The sequence below is a fragment of the Cinclus cinclus genome, chromosome 24 (assembly GCF_963662255.1).
Source record: "Cinclus cinclus chromosome 24, bCinCin1.1, whole genome shotgun sequence".
In the NCBI taxonomy this organism is placed as follows: domain Eukaryota; kingdom Metazoa; phylum Chordata; class Aves; order Passeriformes; family Cinclidae; genus Cinclus; species Cinclus cinclus.
The window spans coordinates 172,279-191,393 of record NC_085069.1 but is presented as its reverse complement, the minus strand read 5'-3'; the positions used below and the strand labels follow the sequence as shown (position 1 = coordinate 191,393).

The following is a 19,115-nucleotide window of genomic DNA, read 5'->3' as shown; positions in this document are numbered from 1 at the left end:
GCAGACAGGTCACATACAGGTCTATAAAGTAGCCAAGTGGGAAAGCTTGTATTATGGGTACCAGTTGTACTGCTGTTAACACAAGTTTCACTTGTTCACTTTCCTAGTGTTAAAAAAACCCATAAAACAACACGTTTAAATCAGTGGTATAGCCAGCATCTGGTAACAGTATTAGCTGGCTTGCCAGATGAAGATGTGTCTGAAAGCTTAGCTCAGGGTCAGGCAGATGCTTGCCTGGAGAGCTGAGCTTGGAACTCCTGCTGCTCAACAAATCAGGTTTTCTTCCTCAAACCTTAGGCTTCTATAAATACCACCTTGGCTGTTTTGTGGATGTGGGTAAATAGACCAGTTAGGATATGAACTGATGCAGAAGTTCTCCAAAGGCTGCATCATTATTCTGAGAAAAAATTGTTGAACAATCCAACTGTCCTGGTGCAAATGGCTTCTGAAGCCTTTTATTGCCCCATTCCGTGTTTGGGAATTTGACCCATGGTGCTGCTGTAACTGTGGTTAGCCCAGAGATTGAGTATTTGTTGGGATGGGTCTGCTGTGTTCTAATAGTCTTTGCTTGCTTTTCACTAGGGTCCATTAAATAGCGAGTCTTCCAACCAGAGCTTGTGCAGCGTGGGCTCTCTAAGCGATAAAGAATTGGAGGTAAGCAGGCACAACTGCTCGGGGTAGTCAGGTTTGAGTTGAACATGATCAGTCTCAAAGCATGGAAGAAATAGTGTGAGAGTCAGTCACAGTCATCTTAGTTTGGAGAGTGAAAGGGACCAGGGAAGTATTTAGCTTGACCTGGAGGCATTTGACCTCTCTATGAATCTCCTTGAAGATTCCCACCATTCCAGGAAGATTTTACCCAATCCGAAATACAGCGCTCCTAAAGCTCAGCTTGGGAAGCTGTTTCAGTTCATTGGGACACATTTTTGGATACACATAAAAAGCCAGCAAGCATTGATGGAAAAGTTTGCCATATCTATAAAATACGTGAGTTTGCCTAAGCCTATGCAAGGCAGAGCATTTTATGGGTTGCTCTGTGGAAATGTGGGGGAGGTGGAAATTGATGCTTTGTCCCTGGTTAGTCTCAGTTCTTTAGGATTAACCATTTCAAAGTGCTCATTAAAGCAGCAAAATTAATTGTAAGGGGTTTTTTTTATTCTAAAGTTCTATGTTAATAAACCAAAAATCTCAAATTTAAGTGCATTTTCTTAAGCATTTCCTATGAACTTCCCCCATAGTTACCAGGTAATTTTTGGATCATATTTCCTTCTATTATATGACAGTACTGGTATGAGGGGCTTTTGAGAATGCAGTATCTTCAACTCCATAAAGTAAATGTAGTTAATAGTGAAAATCTGAGTGTTCATTCTGTCTTTTTTAAATGAACTTTTGTGAAGAGATATAAATTGACCAAGATGATGTACTGAAATCTCCCATTCCTCGCTTTTTCAGTCTGTAACAGATAATGTTATGTGTCATTTTTGTTATGTAAGTACTTGAATGGAAAAGCAACTTAAACTGCTTCTCATTAATATGCTTACAGCTCCATGGAGGCTGTAATGGAGCCTGTGGTGTTGCAGTCACACCAACGCTGTTCAGGAGCTTCTCTTCCCTACATGCTGAGGAGCCAATGTCACTGATTTTTACACATACAGGGGCTGGAGCAGGAAGTCTTTATTTACTTTCGGAGTTTTCAGTCCCCTCATTCTAAAATAGTACCTTGCAAACACAATAACCACCTTTGTCTTAACATCCCCTCCATCCTCTTACTAAAACAACACTCTGAGTTCCTAGCTGGTAACATGGAGCTGTAGATGTCCAGCACCCTGTGGGGATACAGTCAGGTTAAGATTCAACTTTATCCTTTTTATCCTACTAAAGGAGGGAGGTTGATTTCTGTGCTTAGTATGTCTTTTGGTAGAGATCTTTAAAGAGGTTACTTGAGATTTGGGTTTCCAAAGAGCATGAAACTTAGGCTTACCACAGACTCTCTGGCCATGGCTTTCCCTCCCCCAGAGCTGTGTTTTGCACAGTGTTTTTCTCTCTGCCCCCAGGCTGTAGTTCAGTGGTGGCTGAAGTGATTGGAGAACATACAGTTTGGGAATTATTTGGGGCGATTTGGGATAAGAGATGTTTTTAAAATGACAGTGGTAATGGGAATGACTAGACATCTCTTTCCAGCAACCTCAGTGAGCTGCTTCCAGCAGTGCTTCCCAGTATCTTCAGCAGGTTTGGCCACAGATGTGACCCTGGTGATGGGGAAAACACTTTGCCAGGGTCTCCTCCATTCTCACATGTTAAGGTTTGCTAGCCTTACACAGACAGATAAGCATGACACTTCTGGAGCCCTCAGGCCTGTCAACTGTGCTCTGTGTTGTGCCTGTGCATAAATAAATTAATTGTGCATAAATCCATTGATCAGCTGCCCATCAGGTCTCTGGGTGCTCACAGAAATGGCATATGCAACTGACCCTTGGCTTTAATGAGAGCAGGTGAGGAGCAAACAGAAGTCTAAGTGAATTGCTGCATCTGTAACAGCTTTGTCCTGGCTGATGTCCTGAGATAGTTCTTGAAGCCATCTGCAGTGGCCTTTGAGAAGAAGCATTACCTGCAAGCAAAGTGAATTGGCTTAAGAGACTGATTGGACTGCAGATTTGGATGTCAGTATTTAAACCTCCCATCGTTATTCCCCTTGTACCAGTACTATGGTCACCTTGAAGGTGTTTACATAGATTTTTATAAATGCTGAACTTGTTCTGCTAACCCTGTGAGGTCACTGGACAGTAGAGGCTGGCTTGCAGCAGCTGGAATAGAAAAAATAAATTTACCTGCTTGTTAACCACATTCTCTCCTTCCTGCAGCACATCTATGAGAAGGTAGCAACTCTTTGAAAGCAGTTGTTTCTTTAAGTACCAACAATAGAAAGAAATGCACCAGAGAAATGAAATGGGCACTGGGGATATGGAACAGATCGGTGTGTTTAGGCATTTTCTTTAAATCCTGGAATAACTGCAGAAATGTTAATTTTGAAGTGTTGTTTAACAGACTCCTGAGAAAAAGCAGAATGACCAGCGGAATAGGAAGAGGAAAGCAGAAGCCTATGAGACCAGTCAAGGTAATCCGTGCTCCAGCCCTGCCACAGGATTGCTGCATGCTTGGTAACTTGGGCACAATGTGCACAGGCAGTGTCCTAGGAAACTAATGGCTCTTCTCAAGGGTGTGTCAGGCAGCTTGTTATAAACTATTCCATGATGGTGTATTCTCTTCTGGGAGTCTTGTTATCCTTATTGGCAGGAAAATACTTGGCTTATTTGCACAAACTCTTGCATTTTTATGTGACAGGCTGTCCAGAGGCTTCGTATGCTGCTGTCAAGCGCTGTTCTGGTCCTGTGTCACTACGTATACAGCAGCCAGACTTCAGAATACAGCCTGTACTCTCTTCCTTGCATTTCAAGATGTGCGCCTGCCCTGTTAGGGCAGGTTCTCGCCATGACAAACCAGGAACAAGCTGTGCCCAAGCAGGCAGTGCTGTCCTGAGTGCTGTGGAGAACCTGGCATGTTCAACCCAAATTCAGATTTTCTAGCAAATGGGTAGAGGGGCAGTTCTTGATTTTTTCATTCTTCAGCAAGAAAGTAATGAGAATTGTGTTGACAGAACTGCTTTGATAATATGATAGTAAGAAAAAAGGACTAGGTTTTAATGAGCTGATGTTAAATCACTGCTAATTATCTCTCAAACTCTTACAGGAATGCTTGTGAGAGATGTAATATGCAGTAATTTATCTGAAGGCAGTGGAGTAAAAGTACCCTTTGCTCTGTCCTTATATTGTAGGAAATTTTGGAGAACCTAGGCAAGGTCAAGACCTTTAGTGTTTTCTAAATACTTCAGCAAGTGCAAATGCTGTTTGATTGGATCTTGCATGTTTGGAATTGAGAGTTAATTGAATTGTTAACTGTAGAGCCTTCCAAAAACAGCACAAGGGCTGTAACCCTGGGGCAGGCTTTTGTTGTTCAGAAGCTTTGTTGTGATAGGTGTTGCACTGAGCAGGAAAAGGAGTGTCAAAATGTAGGAGCAGATTTTTAGAATGGCATGGTAACTTCTCTTCTTACAAGTACAACTCTTATTTTAATCCTTTGCTTTCCTCTTTAGGGAAAGGCACTCCTAGAGGGCATAAAATTAGTGATTATTTTGAGGTAAGAATCTTTTCATCAATAAATCTGCCTTAATTCACATTTTGCAAAATCTGTAGATTCAGGTTTGTGATGTGATGTTACTGATCCGTCATTGGGATCATGGACTGATGATCAGTCTGATATGCTCATATCTGATTAGGCAGAGGATATGAGGAAGTTGATTTTTAAATTAACATTTAGTTGAACAGTTTATAGGGCATATTTTTTCACTTAAGTATAGGTTTGAGGTTGATTTCCATTGGAACTTTTATCTCAGTTGAGGATATCTCTAGGTTTGCAAACAGTTTTGATAAGGGTCCAGTGTTGCAAAAGAGCCCACCTACACAATCCTGCTGATTGGAGTGGGAAGTTGTTTACAGGGTTTCCTCTTAAGAAAAAATTCCTATTAGAGACTGGCTCCATAGGGGCCAAATCCCTCCCCAGAAGAGTGATGGACATTCTAAAAATAAGTATTCTTTTTGCACTGCATAGTATCTGAATTTTTCTAGGGCTGCACAATCCAGAGCTGTAACTCTTCTCTTAAGTTTATTCTTTATTTTATAGAGTAACTCAGAGTCACAAATTGCTTCTTTCCTGGGTCAATTTTTTTTATGAGTGGTACGCTATAGGGCTTTCAGTGCCAGCTAGAGCAGTTTCCCAGCTCCTTACCTGCACTGCCACTTAACAGTGACTTGCACAGGTGCTTCAGTGGAGATGAACATGTCCTACCATTCCTGTGGTGCACATCAGACACATCTCCTCACAGGGAATGGGCTTCCTAATTCCAGAGAATAAATAATTGATCTATGGCCAAGCGTGCAGGTTTATATCTTTTTGAGTTAGAAAGGAAAATGTACTTGGTGCAAATACTAAGTGTTTGTCTTAGATACTTCTGTTATTTTGAAAACTTCATGCACATTAAGGCTTTCCTCTTAATTTGCGTTAAATTGTATAAATTATTATATTTATAAAAATATCTAAATATATAAATTATATAAATTATTCCCTGAAGCCTATAAGGCTTCATTTTTAAGATAAATGTGTTTCTTCTGTCTGTGTTAAATTTGGTTTATTGTACTACCTCTGTGGAATTCCTGATGATTAATTCTGTTTGTGTGCCCAGTTTGCTGGGGGCAGTGGCCCAGGAACCAGTCCCGGCAGAAGCGTGCCGCCCGTTGCCAGATCCTCTCCACAGCATTCCCTGTCCAACCCCTTGCCGGTGAGTGTTCTTGGGGATACAGCTGGTGGCCTGGCATCAGTTAACTTGGTGGCCATGCTTCAGACAGGTAATACAAGGTTCTGAACAGGGAAGTGTCTCTTGGTGAGTGATTTGGGTTGTTCTCCATTTTAAATCTGAAAGTGGGTTCTGAGAGCAAAGCCATGACTAGGACCCTGGGACAGTGCCTAGTCCAGCTGTAGCTGACATGAATATCTGAGCTTAAATTGTGAATGTTTCTAACATGCTGTGTGCGTACAGAGGGATGCTGGTCCTTAGTAAAGGTGGAACTGACCTGTTAGTTACCCTGTATTCTATTGTAGCACATGAACTTCTCCATGGAGATGGGAGTATGTTGTGTTAGTACAGCACTAGTCAGGGACATTCTGATCTTGATTGTACCCCTTGGGTGTCTTGAGCAATGTGCCCACCACAATTATTTTGGGAAAGCCTTTTATTTCTGTTTGTATGCACATGACTTGCAAGGGGCATTAGCAAAAGCTTGAAGAGAAATGTGTGTATATGCACAGCTGGTGCTGATTTTTGGCATGTAATTCCACTTTACTTGCAGCATTTCTGTGAAGTCTGGATGTGAAGAAATAGCCAGTGTTTTTAAACCATTTTAGGACAGAGCAGCTAAAAAAATCTGTTGCAACTAGCAGAACAGTATTCAGAGGTTCTGTTGCCTGAGCTTTAGTTTTGACCATTTGACCATTGGACCCTTTTTAAGAATTTTCAGTATTTGTTGAGTGTCACAGAAGTCTGGAGACGTTGTGGGAGAGGCTGGTATTCCCAAAGCCAAATGTAAAGTCTTTAATGATTACATTATTCTACAGAGATCTTTGTGCAGTTTCTGAATGTACTGAACTAAACCTCAGCACTGAACCCTCCTCAGAATTCCATGTGTTGCTAGATTTCAGAAGCTTTGTAATACTGCTTGAAGGCAGAGCTTCACATACGCTTCTAGATATGTTTTAATGTTTCTAAGAGTTAAGATGCATCTTATTAATTGAATGGACTTTCATCCTAGCATATATTAATTCACTAATACATCTCTTTAAAGAGAAGTTAATGAAGAAATAGCATCTCTGCATGTTGCAGATGTGTGAGGGATTAGGGACAATTCTTTATTCCAGCATATTAGATGCTCCACAATGGGAGAAGTGGATTCTTTCCTTTGGTGTTCTTCTTCTCTACTTGTATGTGTTGAGTAGATAAAAGTTGAATTGAGTGTTTCTGGTGAATATTGATGTTACAGTTAGTTTCAGCCAGGCTGGTTTGTCTCTCCTTACATAGGTGCTTATTTTCTGTTCTTTACTCTTGCAGCTAAACCTGTGAAGTTTGCTTATTCATAACAAACTATTCTGGGCCTTTGCAAGATCTGTCCTCTTCTTACAAACTGAATGTCAATAGTTTGATCTAATCCCCAAAAAAATGGGGGGATGAGCGAAATTTGGGGGCCACTGAGTGTCTTAACCCATTACAGGTGTCAGTGTGATCTCGGAAGGAAGCAGTGTGTTAAAATGTCTTTCACATGATGCAAACCTCCTCCAGACCTGAATTAATCTATACTGTACTGGAAAATTTCTGCAATCAGACCTTGCAGAGGAACTGTACTGGCCTCAGGATGTTACTACTTCTCTTCCAATCTCTTGGCTGATTTGAGTTGCCTTGCTTCTCATTTGATTAGAATGATCTGCAGGTCTTGAGACTCTTGCAGGGTTACTCTCATGCACAAGCATTCTTTTGGGGTAGGAAGTACGCTCTTGAAATTGGTAATGTTAACCAGAAAACAGGTTGCAGTGTAGGTTTTTAAGAAAAACTGAAGCCTGACCTGACTGTTTTCTCAGAGGCATTTGCCTTGCCTGGAGTTAGACCTTGGAAGGACTTGGATGATTATTACCCACATTGCCAAATTTTAGCAGTGATGGTGTGGCTTTGGAAGCTAGGGCATTAAGATGCTGTGTGCTGTAATCAGTGTAGCTCAGATGATTCTTGTGATTCTTGTTGTTTCCACCACAGTTGGAAAACTGATCTACTGCAGGAGAAAGGAGCTGGCCCTTAAGTGATGTAATGGACCTTTAAAGGATTTTGAGAATTAATTAGTGCTTCACTTACCTTGCAGGAGGTGGGCCACAGTGGTAATGACAGAACTGAGCTTACCCTGATGTCTGGGTCCTAGACGTGATTAGGTTACTGCTTTTTATTGCTTCTGACTCAGTTTACTTTACCACAATAGCAACGTAACATGAAATTGGCTGTTTGAAAATGAATCCTTAAGAAACACAGAAAAATATAATTGTGAATATATTGACCAAAATCCCAGTGTAGATTTTTGAACCTGCAATCTGTTTTGCCCCACTGACTCTGAAGCACATGTATTTGCAAAAGAAGATGATGTGTTAACTGACAAGTAATTCTGTCCTGTGTGTTCATTTGTTAGGGTTTTTTCAATTGTTAACTTCATTTCCTTGTTGCTCTCTGCCATTGGAACAATCACTGCAGGAGTCCTGTTTGAGTTATCAGATCCTCACCATGCTGCCTGCTCATTCCTGAGCTGCTGCTTTGCTGACAACAGTTTTGGCAGAGCCGGAGAATCACTTTTTTTTAATTTGAAAAAAAAAGTAGTTCATTGTCTGTTTTTTGACTGTGTTGCAGCGGCGAGTGGAGCAGCCGCTGTATGGGGTAGACGGCAGCACAGCCAAGGAGCCGCAGGAGGAACACTCTGCTCTGCCAACGCTGATGTCGGTGATGCTGGCGAAGCAGCGGCTAGAGAATGAGCAGCTGGCACAGAGGGGAGGTGGCCTCTGTTTTACTTTTGTCTCGGTGAGCAGCTACGAAAAGATTTGAATCCTAAGGCATGTGTCTAGTTAAGGGATGGGGAATTTGAAGCTTTTCTGCCCAAGTGCCCCCTTGTTTTTTACTGACCCCAGTCTGTCACCTTCTGGTAAGTTCATCTTCCTTGTGAAGAGTTCTGGGTCCCAGGCTTTGCTTGTTTAATAAAATGGTTTGAGTTTCAAGTTAACAGCTCAAAATATTATGTAGATCAAAATGATGTCATCCAAGAGGATAAATCTGATAGATGCAGAAAAGCAAAAGATTGAAGTATAGTCTTGTGACAAATGTTTATTTTGGCCTTGCTTAATCTCAGGTGCCATGGATTATATCAGGCTTTTAAAAGCTTGGTCTTCAGTTAGTTGGGCCAGGCTTCTTGGAAGAAACTATCTCTGCTTTTACTGAACTGAATCTCTAAAGCATCTTTAAACCTGAACATGAAAGTGTGGTGCAGGCCAGGCTGCAGCTCCAGTGTGGAGATGAATGTATCTGCATGGGCACTGGTGGTCGTGCTGAGGGACATGTAACAATACACAACTTTCTTTTACAGGCCCAGCAAGGCAGCCCATCTTCTACTGGATCAGGGAACACTGAGCATTCCTGCACCTCCCAAAAACAGATTTCCATCCAGCACAAACAGTCACAGGTATAGCTCACTAGACAATGTAGCTCTTGGATGTGAGGTTGATGCTTGATGCAGCTTGTCTGCTGTGCTAGAGGGTGCCACTGGTAGTGGACATGATGTTTCCAGTGGGAAGAGCCAGTATTCCCAACTCCATCTGTAACGACTGAATCAAGTTAATTGCTCTGAGATTTGTTCCTCATCCTGTAAAGAATGTTTTCAGTTACTGCTGCTGGAGTTTGTCCAGTCTGCTGCTGAGGTTTTTCTGTGACAGTGCTGTGGGCAGTTTGTCAGCTGTGTGTGATTGTGCTTGGGGGAGAAACACCTCAACTCTGTCTGTTTCTGCTCTGTTATATCCTCAGTGTTCTTCCTCTCTCTGGAAGTGAAGGTGAGAAGGAAACCTGAGTGATAGTTGTGAATGTCTCTGTTCGTGCCCTGGATCATGGGTGCATCACATTGCCTACAGAACAAATAGCCACAGTCTAGCTGGCAGCTCTTTCACCTTTGCAGAGTCCATTCATGGAATAGTTTGTCCTGTCAAGGTGGAACATGGTGTTTTCCTGAAAGTGCTTCCCAGCAACTTCACTGACCTGGAGTCAAGAAGAGGAGTAGCTCTTCTGACTGCACTGTTATCTTTTTGGTACCTTTTAAATTACTGATATTCTTTTAGCTGTGTTGTCTTCTGTTACTTTTAACCAGGGTGCCCAGCTTTATCTGCAATGCACCTGGTTTACCTCTTCTTCAAGCCTGCTTTTAATCTTCGTTGGATTTTCATGTCAGATCTGTGTCTTGCCTTGAGCACTTTTAAACATTAATTTCCTCACACCAGTCTGTATCAGGGATGATTTTGTTGCTGGCAGGGTCCATTCTCCATTAACCCTGCAGGTGGTACAAGTTCTCTGTTCACCAAGGACAGCAATCCCCCCTCTGGGGGGACTCACTTGCTCAAGTGTCGACTCTGTTGTGTCACTGGGATCACGTTTGTTGTCTGTATTCTTACAATGCTGGTCTGGGAAGATCTGTTTCCTGACAGTGCATGAAGAGGTCTGTGTATGAGAATGATGCCCCAACTCAAGAACCTGCCAGAGATTGTCAATCTTTGCTGTCTCAACACCCATGCTTAAAACAGTGGTCTCACCTGGAGGAAGACAAGCTGTTTTTATTTTCTTCTGTGCTTAACGTGCTCACAAGGTCTGTGTTCTTTGCAAGACATTGAGCGAGCTTTCTGCCAGTGTTCAGTTTCATGATGTTGCCCAGAGGTCTCAGTGGAGCATATATGTGCTGGAAAGAATCTAGGAAGATGTTTGGTTGCTTGATGAGGACATGTACACATTCTTGGCTTTTCCCTGTCCAGGCTTACTTGGAGTTGATAGAGTTAAAAAATAGATAAACTTCAGTGATTCCCAGCTTGAGTCACTTGTGCCAGTGTCAAAAGCAAATTGGCATGGTGTGATTTCCTCAGTGTTTTAAGTTAGTGCTAGGACCCGAGTGCTCTGAGGTGACTTGGGGTGAAGTCACATGTAAGAGTATGTATCCTGACTTCATCAGACACAGGGCAAGCATGTCTGTGCACTTGCCTAAGTGAAATAACAGTCACTTACTAAAGAAACTTTCTGCTGTTTGGCCACCAGCTGCACCAGGTTCTCCACAGACATCCTGTACGGTGCCTACCATGTCAAAGCTTTTCCTGCAGGCAAAGAAACGTGAACCATGTCGAGTCAGAGGTGAGGTGACATGTCCAGGCTGCCTCTTTGTCTCTTGGGATTTAGGCCCATCTTGCTTGATGGCCAGAGCATCTGGCAGATGCTCTGTTTGAGCTTTTCCATACTGGGCATATGTCAGGAAGCAACAGTCAGCCAGGTTTGTCTCTTACTCCATGGTGTTGGCTTCCAGGCAAGCTTGACTCTTGAAGAACAGTATTATAACAACTCCACAGGTAAGTCTCTGCAATCTCTTCTCAGAAATAGAATAGGTGCCTGCTAACCACAAACGTGCAATCTGTGTGTGCAGTCCTAGAGAGTTTCCTCTGTGTTGACGTGGCTACTTGAGATTCTGTGTTCATGTACTTACTGACTCCTTCCCCTGTTCTTCCCTACCCTTTAACTGGAGTGCTGAATCTGAAATACTCAAAGAATATAGTGTGTGCCTTCTGTTCCTGGGTATAACTCTCACTTCACTTCTTCACTGAAGGTATTTGAGATGTTCTGTGCCCAGTAAAACTTTCCGAATAGTTTTCACTCAACAGCTATAAAGCTCCTATCCCCAGTGTGTACTAATACATCGGTTTATCAGAAACAAAAACTTGTGCCCAATACTCTTGGTGTCAGTCTGTTACAGTATTTTAAAATTAATGCCTTTGTTTTCTGTCAGGACTGCTTTAGAGTCTGCCAGTGTTGTCTTTGTCTGCAGATGGTTGTCTGTGCTCAAGAAGGATCATAAATTTGATATTACAGCTAAGGGCTGGGATTTGGTGTAGGTTTTTTCCTTAAGCCTTTTTTTCTGTACAAGCTCTCTAGCACAGAGACCACCAAAGAGTATGCAAAACTCAACTATAAATGTAAAATTCACAGGACACTGAGGATATTTTAGGCTGTTGAGAGTTACTAGTTTGTGCTCTTCAGAGCTCTGTGCTGGCTGACTGCACCTCCTGTGCTGGAGGAGCCCACCGTGCAACAATAAAATGAATAATGGAGAACATTGTTCCCCTGAATGCCAGGATGCAGGGGATCAGTTCTTCTGAGACCCAGCAGTTCAGATCAGAGGGGGTACACTGGGACATTAGTGCTGACTATTCGAAACATTACCCATTTGTCTTAAACATGGTTTATGGTGATTTTTTTCCTACAGTCTGACCTCACAATGGAAAAAATATCTGCACTAGAAAACAGTAAGAACTCCGACTTGGAGAAGAAGGAGGGGAGGATAGATGACTTATTAAGAGTAAGTATTTAAAGTGGGACAACTTTTCTAAAAGCTGCTATTTCAAGGTACTTAGAATGGTTGTGCCAGCCAGGCTGCAGAGCAGGGGCTTGTATACCAGGTGTAGAACCAACAGTTGCAAGGTAAGACAAATCCAGCGCTCCCCTATCAGCAGGATAATTGTCTGGCCTGTGGACCCTGTTTGGGCCTGCTTGAACGTAAGCAGTGTCTGGGGATATACAGTGCAGAGTTGTTGTAGCTCAACTGTTTGTGTCCTCAGCAGTGCTGGCCTCCCTTTGACCTGTTGCACACTTGCGTATTTTGCTGGCTAACCTAACAGGTTTCTCTGCAGAATTCACAGAATCATGGAATCATTAAAGTTGGAAAAGACCTTGAAGATCACCAAGTCCAACCATCAGTGTAGCATCACCATGTTCTCACAAAACCATGTCCTCAAGTGCCACATCCACACATTTTTTTAACACTTCCAGGGATGGTTCCTCCCTTTTCCCTCCACCCAGTTACTCCCTTCTTCTAAGTCCTGAGGACCTGACTGCCTTTTGTTTGGCAGCATGTCCAAAAGCCTGGGAAGCTATGTTTTGAAATGCTCATTTGGGTGAATCAGAGACAAGTATAGAGATGAGAACATTCTTTGGCCAAACTAAAAGAATGAGGTCTTAACCTATTAGTATTCTTCAGTAAAAGATAAATACCTTCAAATCAAGGATCTTGTCTTAGTCGAGGAGCTCTAATTAACTTAGCTTTCATCAGCTGGAGAGGCAGCTCTTGTGAAGTGCTGAAAAGCATTAGAAAGCTCATTAAAGGGAGTAGAGGGAAGGCTTTGTGTATGTCTGGTCTCAGCACCTGAAAGAGCTCAAGTTCATTGGAGACATAGGGCACATGTGAGCTTATGGGAAACAATCAGTAAAGCAGGAAATTGATTTTTTTTTAAATTAACTTCTTTTGTTTTTTATAAGACTATTGGTTGAAAGGGAAGTGGTTACATTTAACTCTGTTAATGAAAGTGGTTGTACATACAGTCCTGCTGCATGCTGTGGTGGTGTGAAGCAGCAGCTGCCACTAGGAGCAGTCTGTGTAGAAGGGCTCATGGAAAGTGACTTGAACAAGAGTTTAACTGAAAATACAAAGAGTTCCTCCATCCTTTTCCTCTGCCAGCATTGTGGGCTAAAGAGAGAGGATACTCCAGCAATGACTAAGCTATTTTGAGACTTCATAGCTGTGGCAAGGTCTTAAATGTTTAGCAAAAAAAAATAATTAAAATACTTTTGCTTGTCTTTAGTGTCTTTGTACCTTAGTTCCTTACATGTAAACCAAGATGACAGAACTTCTCTGTTCTAGAGTGGTGTTAAGATGTGATTGAGTTAAAAAATAAAGAGTTTGTCTTGGATGTTTTGCTAAACAAAACCAGTTCTTTTATTGTGCTGGTTTGTTGACTTTAATCTGGTCCCCACAGCTAGCTGGAGAAACTTCTTCCAAAGTGATACTTAGTTTGGCTCTTCTGAGTGGTTTAAAGTCACAGGCTTTGTTCTCTGTTCACTTTTAGGCCAATTGTGATTTGAGACGGCAGATAGATGAGCAGCAAAAGATGCTGGAGAAGTACAAGGAGCGGTTGAATCGATGTGTAACGATGAGCAAGAAGCTTCTTATAGAAAAGGTGAGCAGGGGATATCTCTGCAGTCACAGTTCACGTCCTTGAAAAAATCTCTATCTTCTTAGCCGTAAAACCCTGTTACTGTTGCTTTTATGATGTAAGATAACTGGAATTTTGTCTTTAACATTCCAGTTTGCAGAGAAATTATTTATCCAAAGACTAAAGTGGTTCAGAATGTTCACATTGGGTCACTTTGCATGGTGGCAAAGTAATCTCTTGCTTAAACGAAAGAGCTCTAAATGCAGCAGGCATTGCTTGATTTGGAAACCCATACACTTGAAAAGCAACTCTGTGCAGCTCTGGGAATACAGGAACAGTGTCCCATTGTGCAGTGGAATTGCAGATAAGTTCTGGGACATGGGCAGGTGATTTAGACCTTTCCTTCTTTCAAATGGCCAAGTTGGAGATGGTTGCTTTGTGTAACACTGAAAACAACACACTGGGGACAGTGCCAGGTTCACCAGCATCCAGCCTGGTTCAATACTGAAAGATTTCCAGCTTTCCTGATGGTTAAACAGTGTGGGGGTTCGTTTGCTCTTTCACTTGTTGGCCAGTCACACCTTATTGTTTGTGGGCACTGGATGAGCTACCCAGGTGCTGGCTGAGACATGCCATCTGTTTGAGTTGATTTTGTCACAGAGCTGATTCTTGGCTGAGCAGAGCTCTCTTCTCTAGAGTGGTGACCTAGCTGAGATTGTGTCACTTCTGGACATGGTACAAGAGTAGGACTGAGCTGGCTGACCACTGTATCTTAGTCTGAATAGTGATTCAAGGTACATTTTCTTTCTTCATTTCCTGAATAAGGGCCTGGTGAGAGTCAGGCCTGCAGTCTAGCTAAGCTACTGGTACAAAGGGATAATTTTAATCCTACAGCCAGGCTGATCATAACTGATCATAAGATGGGTGAGCTGCCCAGGCAGTCATCAGGAGGGAAGAGTGAGGCTGAAATGTCATGATGGAGGTGAACAAATGCCTGCCAGATGAGTGCAAAGCACCAGCAATAGTTTGATCAGTGATATTCAGCTGCATTTCAGATAATCAGAGCTGAAATAATAGAAGTGGAAAGAATTGGTGGTGATTTAAAATGCAGCACAGCCCTTAGCCCGTAATTTGTGGCTTGTATTTTTACATGGCTTTATTTTGCTTGCAGTCAAAGCAGGAGAAGATGGCATGCCGAGATAAGAGCATGCAGGATCGATTGAGGCTGGGGCACTTCACCACAGTGCGGCACGGCGCGTCCTTCACCGAGCAGTGGACAGATGGCTATGCCTTCCAGAACCTCATCAAGTGAGGACAAACAGGGTTGTCTTTTAACTTCAGAAGCAGAAGTGGAAAAAGCCCCTAGCAATTGTGTGTGTTGTCTTGTACATCAGAAAGTGAGAATGGTGTGACTGATGCATGAAAGGATCAGATAGGAACACCTGACAATGGGGAACTTTTTCACACTGAAGTGATAAATCCACTTCCACTGAAACTTCCAGAGACTTGAACTGGAATTAAATGGTTTGCGTTGTTAGCTGTCAGGAATCATCAGTGCACCCAGCTGGCTGCGCAGTGCTTGGGGTGGAGGGGTGAACCAAAATCTCACGTATCTCGTGAGTCAGTCAATTTGATTTGCATCCTTGCATATATTAGTCAAAGAAAGCTAATTAGCTTGCACTTCTTTTTTTCCTTAAGTAGAAAGTGGACAAGCTTGAAAGAGAAAATCCATACTATTTAACTTGTTTTGCCTTCTGGTAACAGTGATCAAAGGGGCTGCAGAAACATGGAAATGAAAATCAGAGATCCTTTATGCAGGATGTTAATGGAAGTATCCAGTCAATTCCCCCCAGGCCTAGACCTTTAAGTAGGACTTGGCAAATTAATTGCACTAGAGAGCTACGTGTGAGCCTATAAAATCACATCACTTCTCTGCAGTCTGTAAGGGAGGTGAAGCTCTTGTTAGGCACAGATTAAGAACTTTATGATTCTTCCTTAGTTTGTGCTGTAAGACATGGACAAAATACTTCTGGAATACTTACCTGCAGTCTCAGTCCCTTCTTAAAAGGGAATTAGGTACCTAAATGCTTAGGTCATTTAGACTTGAAATTTCAAGAGTGCTTTTATTACTAAAATGTTTCAAGATGATCTTTTTATCTTGGAGGAGAGACAGTTCCTTAGTGAAATTTGGAATTATGTTGGCTGTATTCCAGAGAATTTAGAGTAGTTTAACTGTACTTTTGAAGTGTAATGATACTTTCTCAGACAGTGCCAGACTTGAGGAATAGTTTTAACATGAATGTCTTGAGATTTCAAACAGAGGCTTCTAGGAAAAATGTGTGGAAAGTTAGTGACTTGCCATGGATCCCAGGTTTCCATGGGGATAGCAACTCCTTTGGATGTCTTCTGCATGAGTTAAGCCTTTCACTTACTGAAAGATTTCTGTGAGCCAGGAAAAGAATCCTGTTTTATGCAAAAATACTGTTAAAACTCTGACTCATTGTGTTTGGCACATCCCCTTTTTCTGTACAAAAAACATTTTGTTACAAATCTTACAAGTACAGCTGATTTGAAATTCATGGCTCATATATGATGAGAATAGATGCTGAAGACAACCAAGTGACACCCTTAGTTATCTGTGCCGTGTTTTTTCTCCTCTCTGCTTTTCAGGCAACAGGAAAGGATAAATTCCCAGCGGGAAGAAATAGAGAGACAACGAAAAATGTTAGCGAAGCGGAAGCCACCAGCGATGGGCCAGACCCCGCCAGCAAGCACCGAGCAGAAGCAGCGCAAGAACAAGACCAACGGAGCAGAAAATGAAACGTAGGTTCTGTGGCCTTCTTGGTGCATGGCAAAGCCACATGCTTTGATTAGAGCACAAAATATGTCCTGGAAAATGGAATCTTGCCCTTGCCTCTAGGCTTCACTCCATGCACAAATGAATGTTATGAAATTAGCCTGGCATTCAGCAACATCTGGCTCCAGTACTAAATAGTTTTCATTGAAGTAAAGCAAGGATCATTGCTGAGTCCAGACTTTGTATGAGCTTAACTTCATTTTTTTTATGAGTCCAGTAATTCAGTAATTTTTTCAGTGTTCCTGTTGTGGTCAGGTTTAAAAAGTGGGCTCTGACTTTAGTTTTCCAAGTTCAGAATTGTTATTGGTGTCAAGGTATACGGGGTACATTTTTTTTTATTTTTTTTTTTTTTAAGGAAAACAAAATTGTATGCATTTAGAGGCCTTGATTTCTGTGTGTTTACTGTGGAGGATTCTGAGTTCAGAGTTTTGAAACAATTCATTTGGGATGCTGAAGGAATAAGATCCTATCTATAGAGACAATGCATTGAGCATTGGCCTGTTCTCCAAAACACTTCTTCACACATACGTGACTCAGGGAAATAGTAGGAGTGCTACTCTTCTCATGGTTTTGTTTTTTTTTTCCCCTGCCTCTTTTGAAGTTACTGATGCTCTAAGAGACTTGATATTCTTCTAGAGTAAAGCTGGGGCTCGAAATAAATTTAGAACATTATTTTTTCAGAAGTTTTTGTGAGTTGGGAAACCATTTAGTCAGAGATTTAGCCCTACCTTCTCCTAGTTCCCTCTACAGACTTCTTGTTTTTTGCTGTAGGCTAATGCCATAATCCTCATTGAGACTTTCCATTTTTTATTATCGAATCTCCTGAGCTTGACTTGACCTCAAAGTTCCAGAAGCCCTTTGGATTCTTGGTCTTAATCTTTAAAAGGATATGTGGAGCAAAAGCTCCCACTGCCTTCAGTCTCAGCAGACATGGCACAAGGCTGGGTGAATCCTGATATTCAGGGTGCCCTCAGCTCCAGGGCTGTGCCCCCAAAATGGGGCACAGGTACCTGCTGATCAGGTGGGTTGTGTTGGAGAGCACTGTGCTTCCTGCAAATAGCTAAGTTGGTTGGAGACATTTCCCCCTTGTTCTGGCCCAGGTAGCCTGAAAAGAACTAAATAAAACTTCAAAGTCATCCTTTTGTCTTGCCAGATTTGAGCTGGGAGAAACAAGTAGAATGTCTGTACTTGGATATTTTGAAATGTTGCTATTCTCTGTGGCAACCTTTCACTTCCAAAGAGCAGGACGAGCTTTCATCATTTTTGTGGGATTCTTTTTCCAGCAGTCTGGTGCAACTGTAGTGTGGCTTATTCTGGAGCCATGGCAGCACAAGTCCTGATGTACCCTGGGAATCCTGGTCATGTCTGTGATGCTTCTGCTTGTGCTGTGAGCCTGCCCTGGCATAATCCAGCTTTGCCATGCTCTGCCAGGAAGCCTTTTGGCATCCCAAATATTTTTCTCTGTTTCTTGCTGGTTTATCATTCTTCACTGGTACATTTTAAGGTGATATCTTTGTGGTTTAGAAAAGCTTCTTTTCATGTGCTTGATAAAAAACTGCTTGCCAGGGTATGGATATGGTTCATGTGTAGCATTGTGTCTTACGTGAAAACACTAGGGTTTTTGCAAGTCATCTGTAGCAGCTGGACTGACTACTTAATCATTAGTTATCCAGTAAGTGCATTTGGACCATGGTGTATCAGAAACAAAATTTTTATTACTTTTGAGGGAGGCTTTTCATTGTGGAACTCTTACAAGAGGCTGACTTATAAGCAATTTAAATATAAATGTTTCTAAAATTGAATGAGAAGCAGGCAGCCAAATTCCTTTTTGATTTTTGGTTCCTCTTTGGTTTTTGGTTGTTGCTGTGCCTTAAAAAGGAGAGGAAGGTCCTGTGATGCAAATTTAAACATAAGCTCTCCCAAAATGAGTTTTCTAGCCTGTGAATGAGAAGAGAGTTTTCATTCAGGAAGATTAATCTGCTGTGGCTGGTTGAGGTTAATTAGGGCAGCTTGGGCAGCCTTCACCCGTACTAGAGGTAAGGTAGGGTGTTTCCAGCATATTTCTGTGAAACAGGGCAGTGTTTGTCTCAGAGTCCCCCTTGATTTTTGTGATGATTGCTGTGGCAGACTGTTTTGGGCAATGTTAGCCTGGTGGTGCTAGTTACCCCCTTGCCCTAATGTGTAGACTGATGGTGTTTATTATTCGTGCATGAACATATGTGCAAACCTTGTTGCTAGTTTATTCAATTTTCTCTGTACTCCTTACACAGTAGCACAAGAAAAGAATCACAGATTCACAAAGACCTAAACTCTTGGGACAGTGTTTTAGATTATCCGAATCTAATTAAAATTCAGGCTGTGTGTGAATCATAGAATCACAGAATATCCTGAGTTGGAAGGGAATTCCAAAGGATCATCAAATCTAGCTCAAGGCCCTCAGCTGTTTTATATGAAATGAGACAACGTGTGACCAGTTTTGGTACTGGCTTTGTTTTTTATGTTTGCCTTTTAATTTGTAATAAGCAGTTCCTTATGCTTGAGATTCTTTCATAGGGAGCTTGGCTTATGAGTTTTCTATTAAATTTATCAGGTATCAGCTGTTTTAGGTCTTGTTTCAAGTACCTGGACTCTGTGCATTATCAACAGAGGGAAGTTGGAACATTTCAAGATGAGCACTTGATGAGCTGAATGCTCTCTCCTTCTCAGTTTACTGAATAAGGTATCCCTGCACAGATGTAGGACTTGGTCCTCCCTTGAAAGAAGTTGAGGTGTTGATGCTCTGGAGGCCTCCTGCACTAACCTTGTCTGAAGTACTGTGTAGAGCGTAACTGCTGTTGCAGAA

The 19,115-nt window shown here is 42.0% G+C and overlaps 1 protein-coding gene across 3 annotated transcripts in view; it reads left to right on the top strand.

The window, feature by feature from the left end:
* The window catches only part of TLK2 (tousled like kinase 2), a 69,730-nt gene that overhangs the window by 36,852 nt on the left and 13,763 nt on the right, over positions 1-19,115 (top strand). For all 3 annotated transcript variants that reach the window (XM_062508134.1, XM_062508135.1, XM_062508136.1), the window contains 10 exons: positions 583-654; positions 3,046-3,115; positions 4,151-4,194; positions 5,297-5,392; positions 8,048-8,215; positions 8,775-8,870; positions 11,694-11,786; positions 13,330-13,440; positions 14,588-14,724; positions 16,087-16,239. In XM_062508134.1, the coding sequence (XP_062364118.1) occupies positions 583-654; positions 3,046-3,115; positions 4,151-4,194; positions 5,297-5,392; positions 8,048-8,215; positions 8,775-8,870; positions 11,694-11,786; positions 13,330-13,440; positions 14,588-14,724; positions 16,087-16,239 (1,040 nt within the window). The remainder of the gene's footprint in view (positions 1-582; positions 655-3,045; positions 3,116-4,150; positions 4,195-5,296; positions 5,393-8,047; positions 8,216-8,774; positions 8,871-11,693; positions 11,787-13,329; positions 13,441-14,587; positions 14,725-16,086; positions 16,240-19,115) is intronic.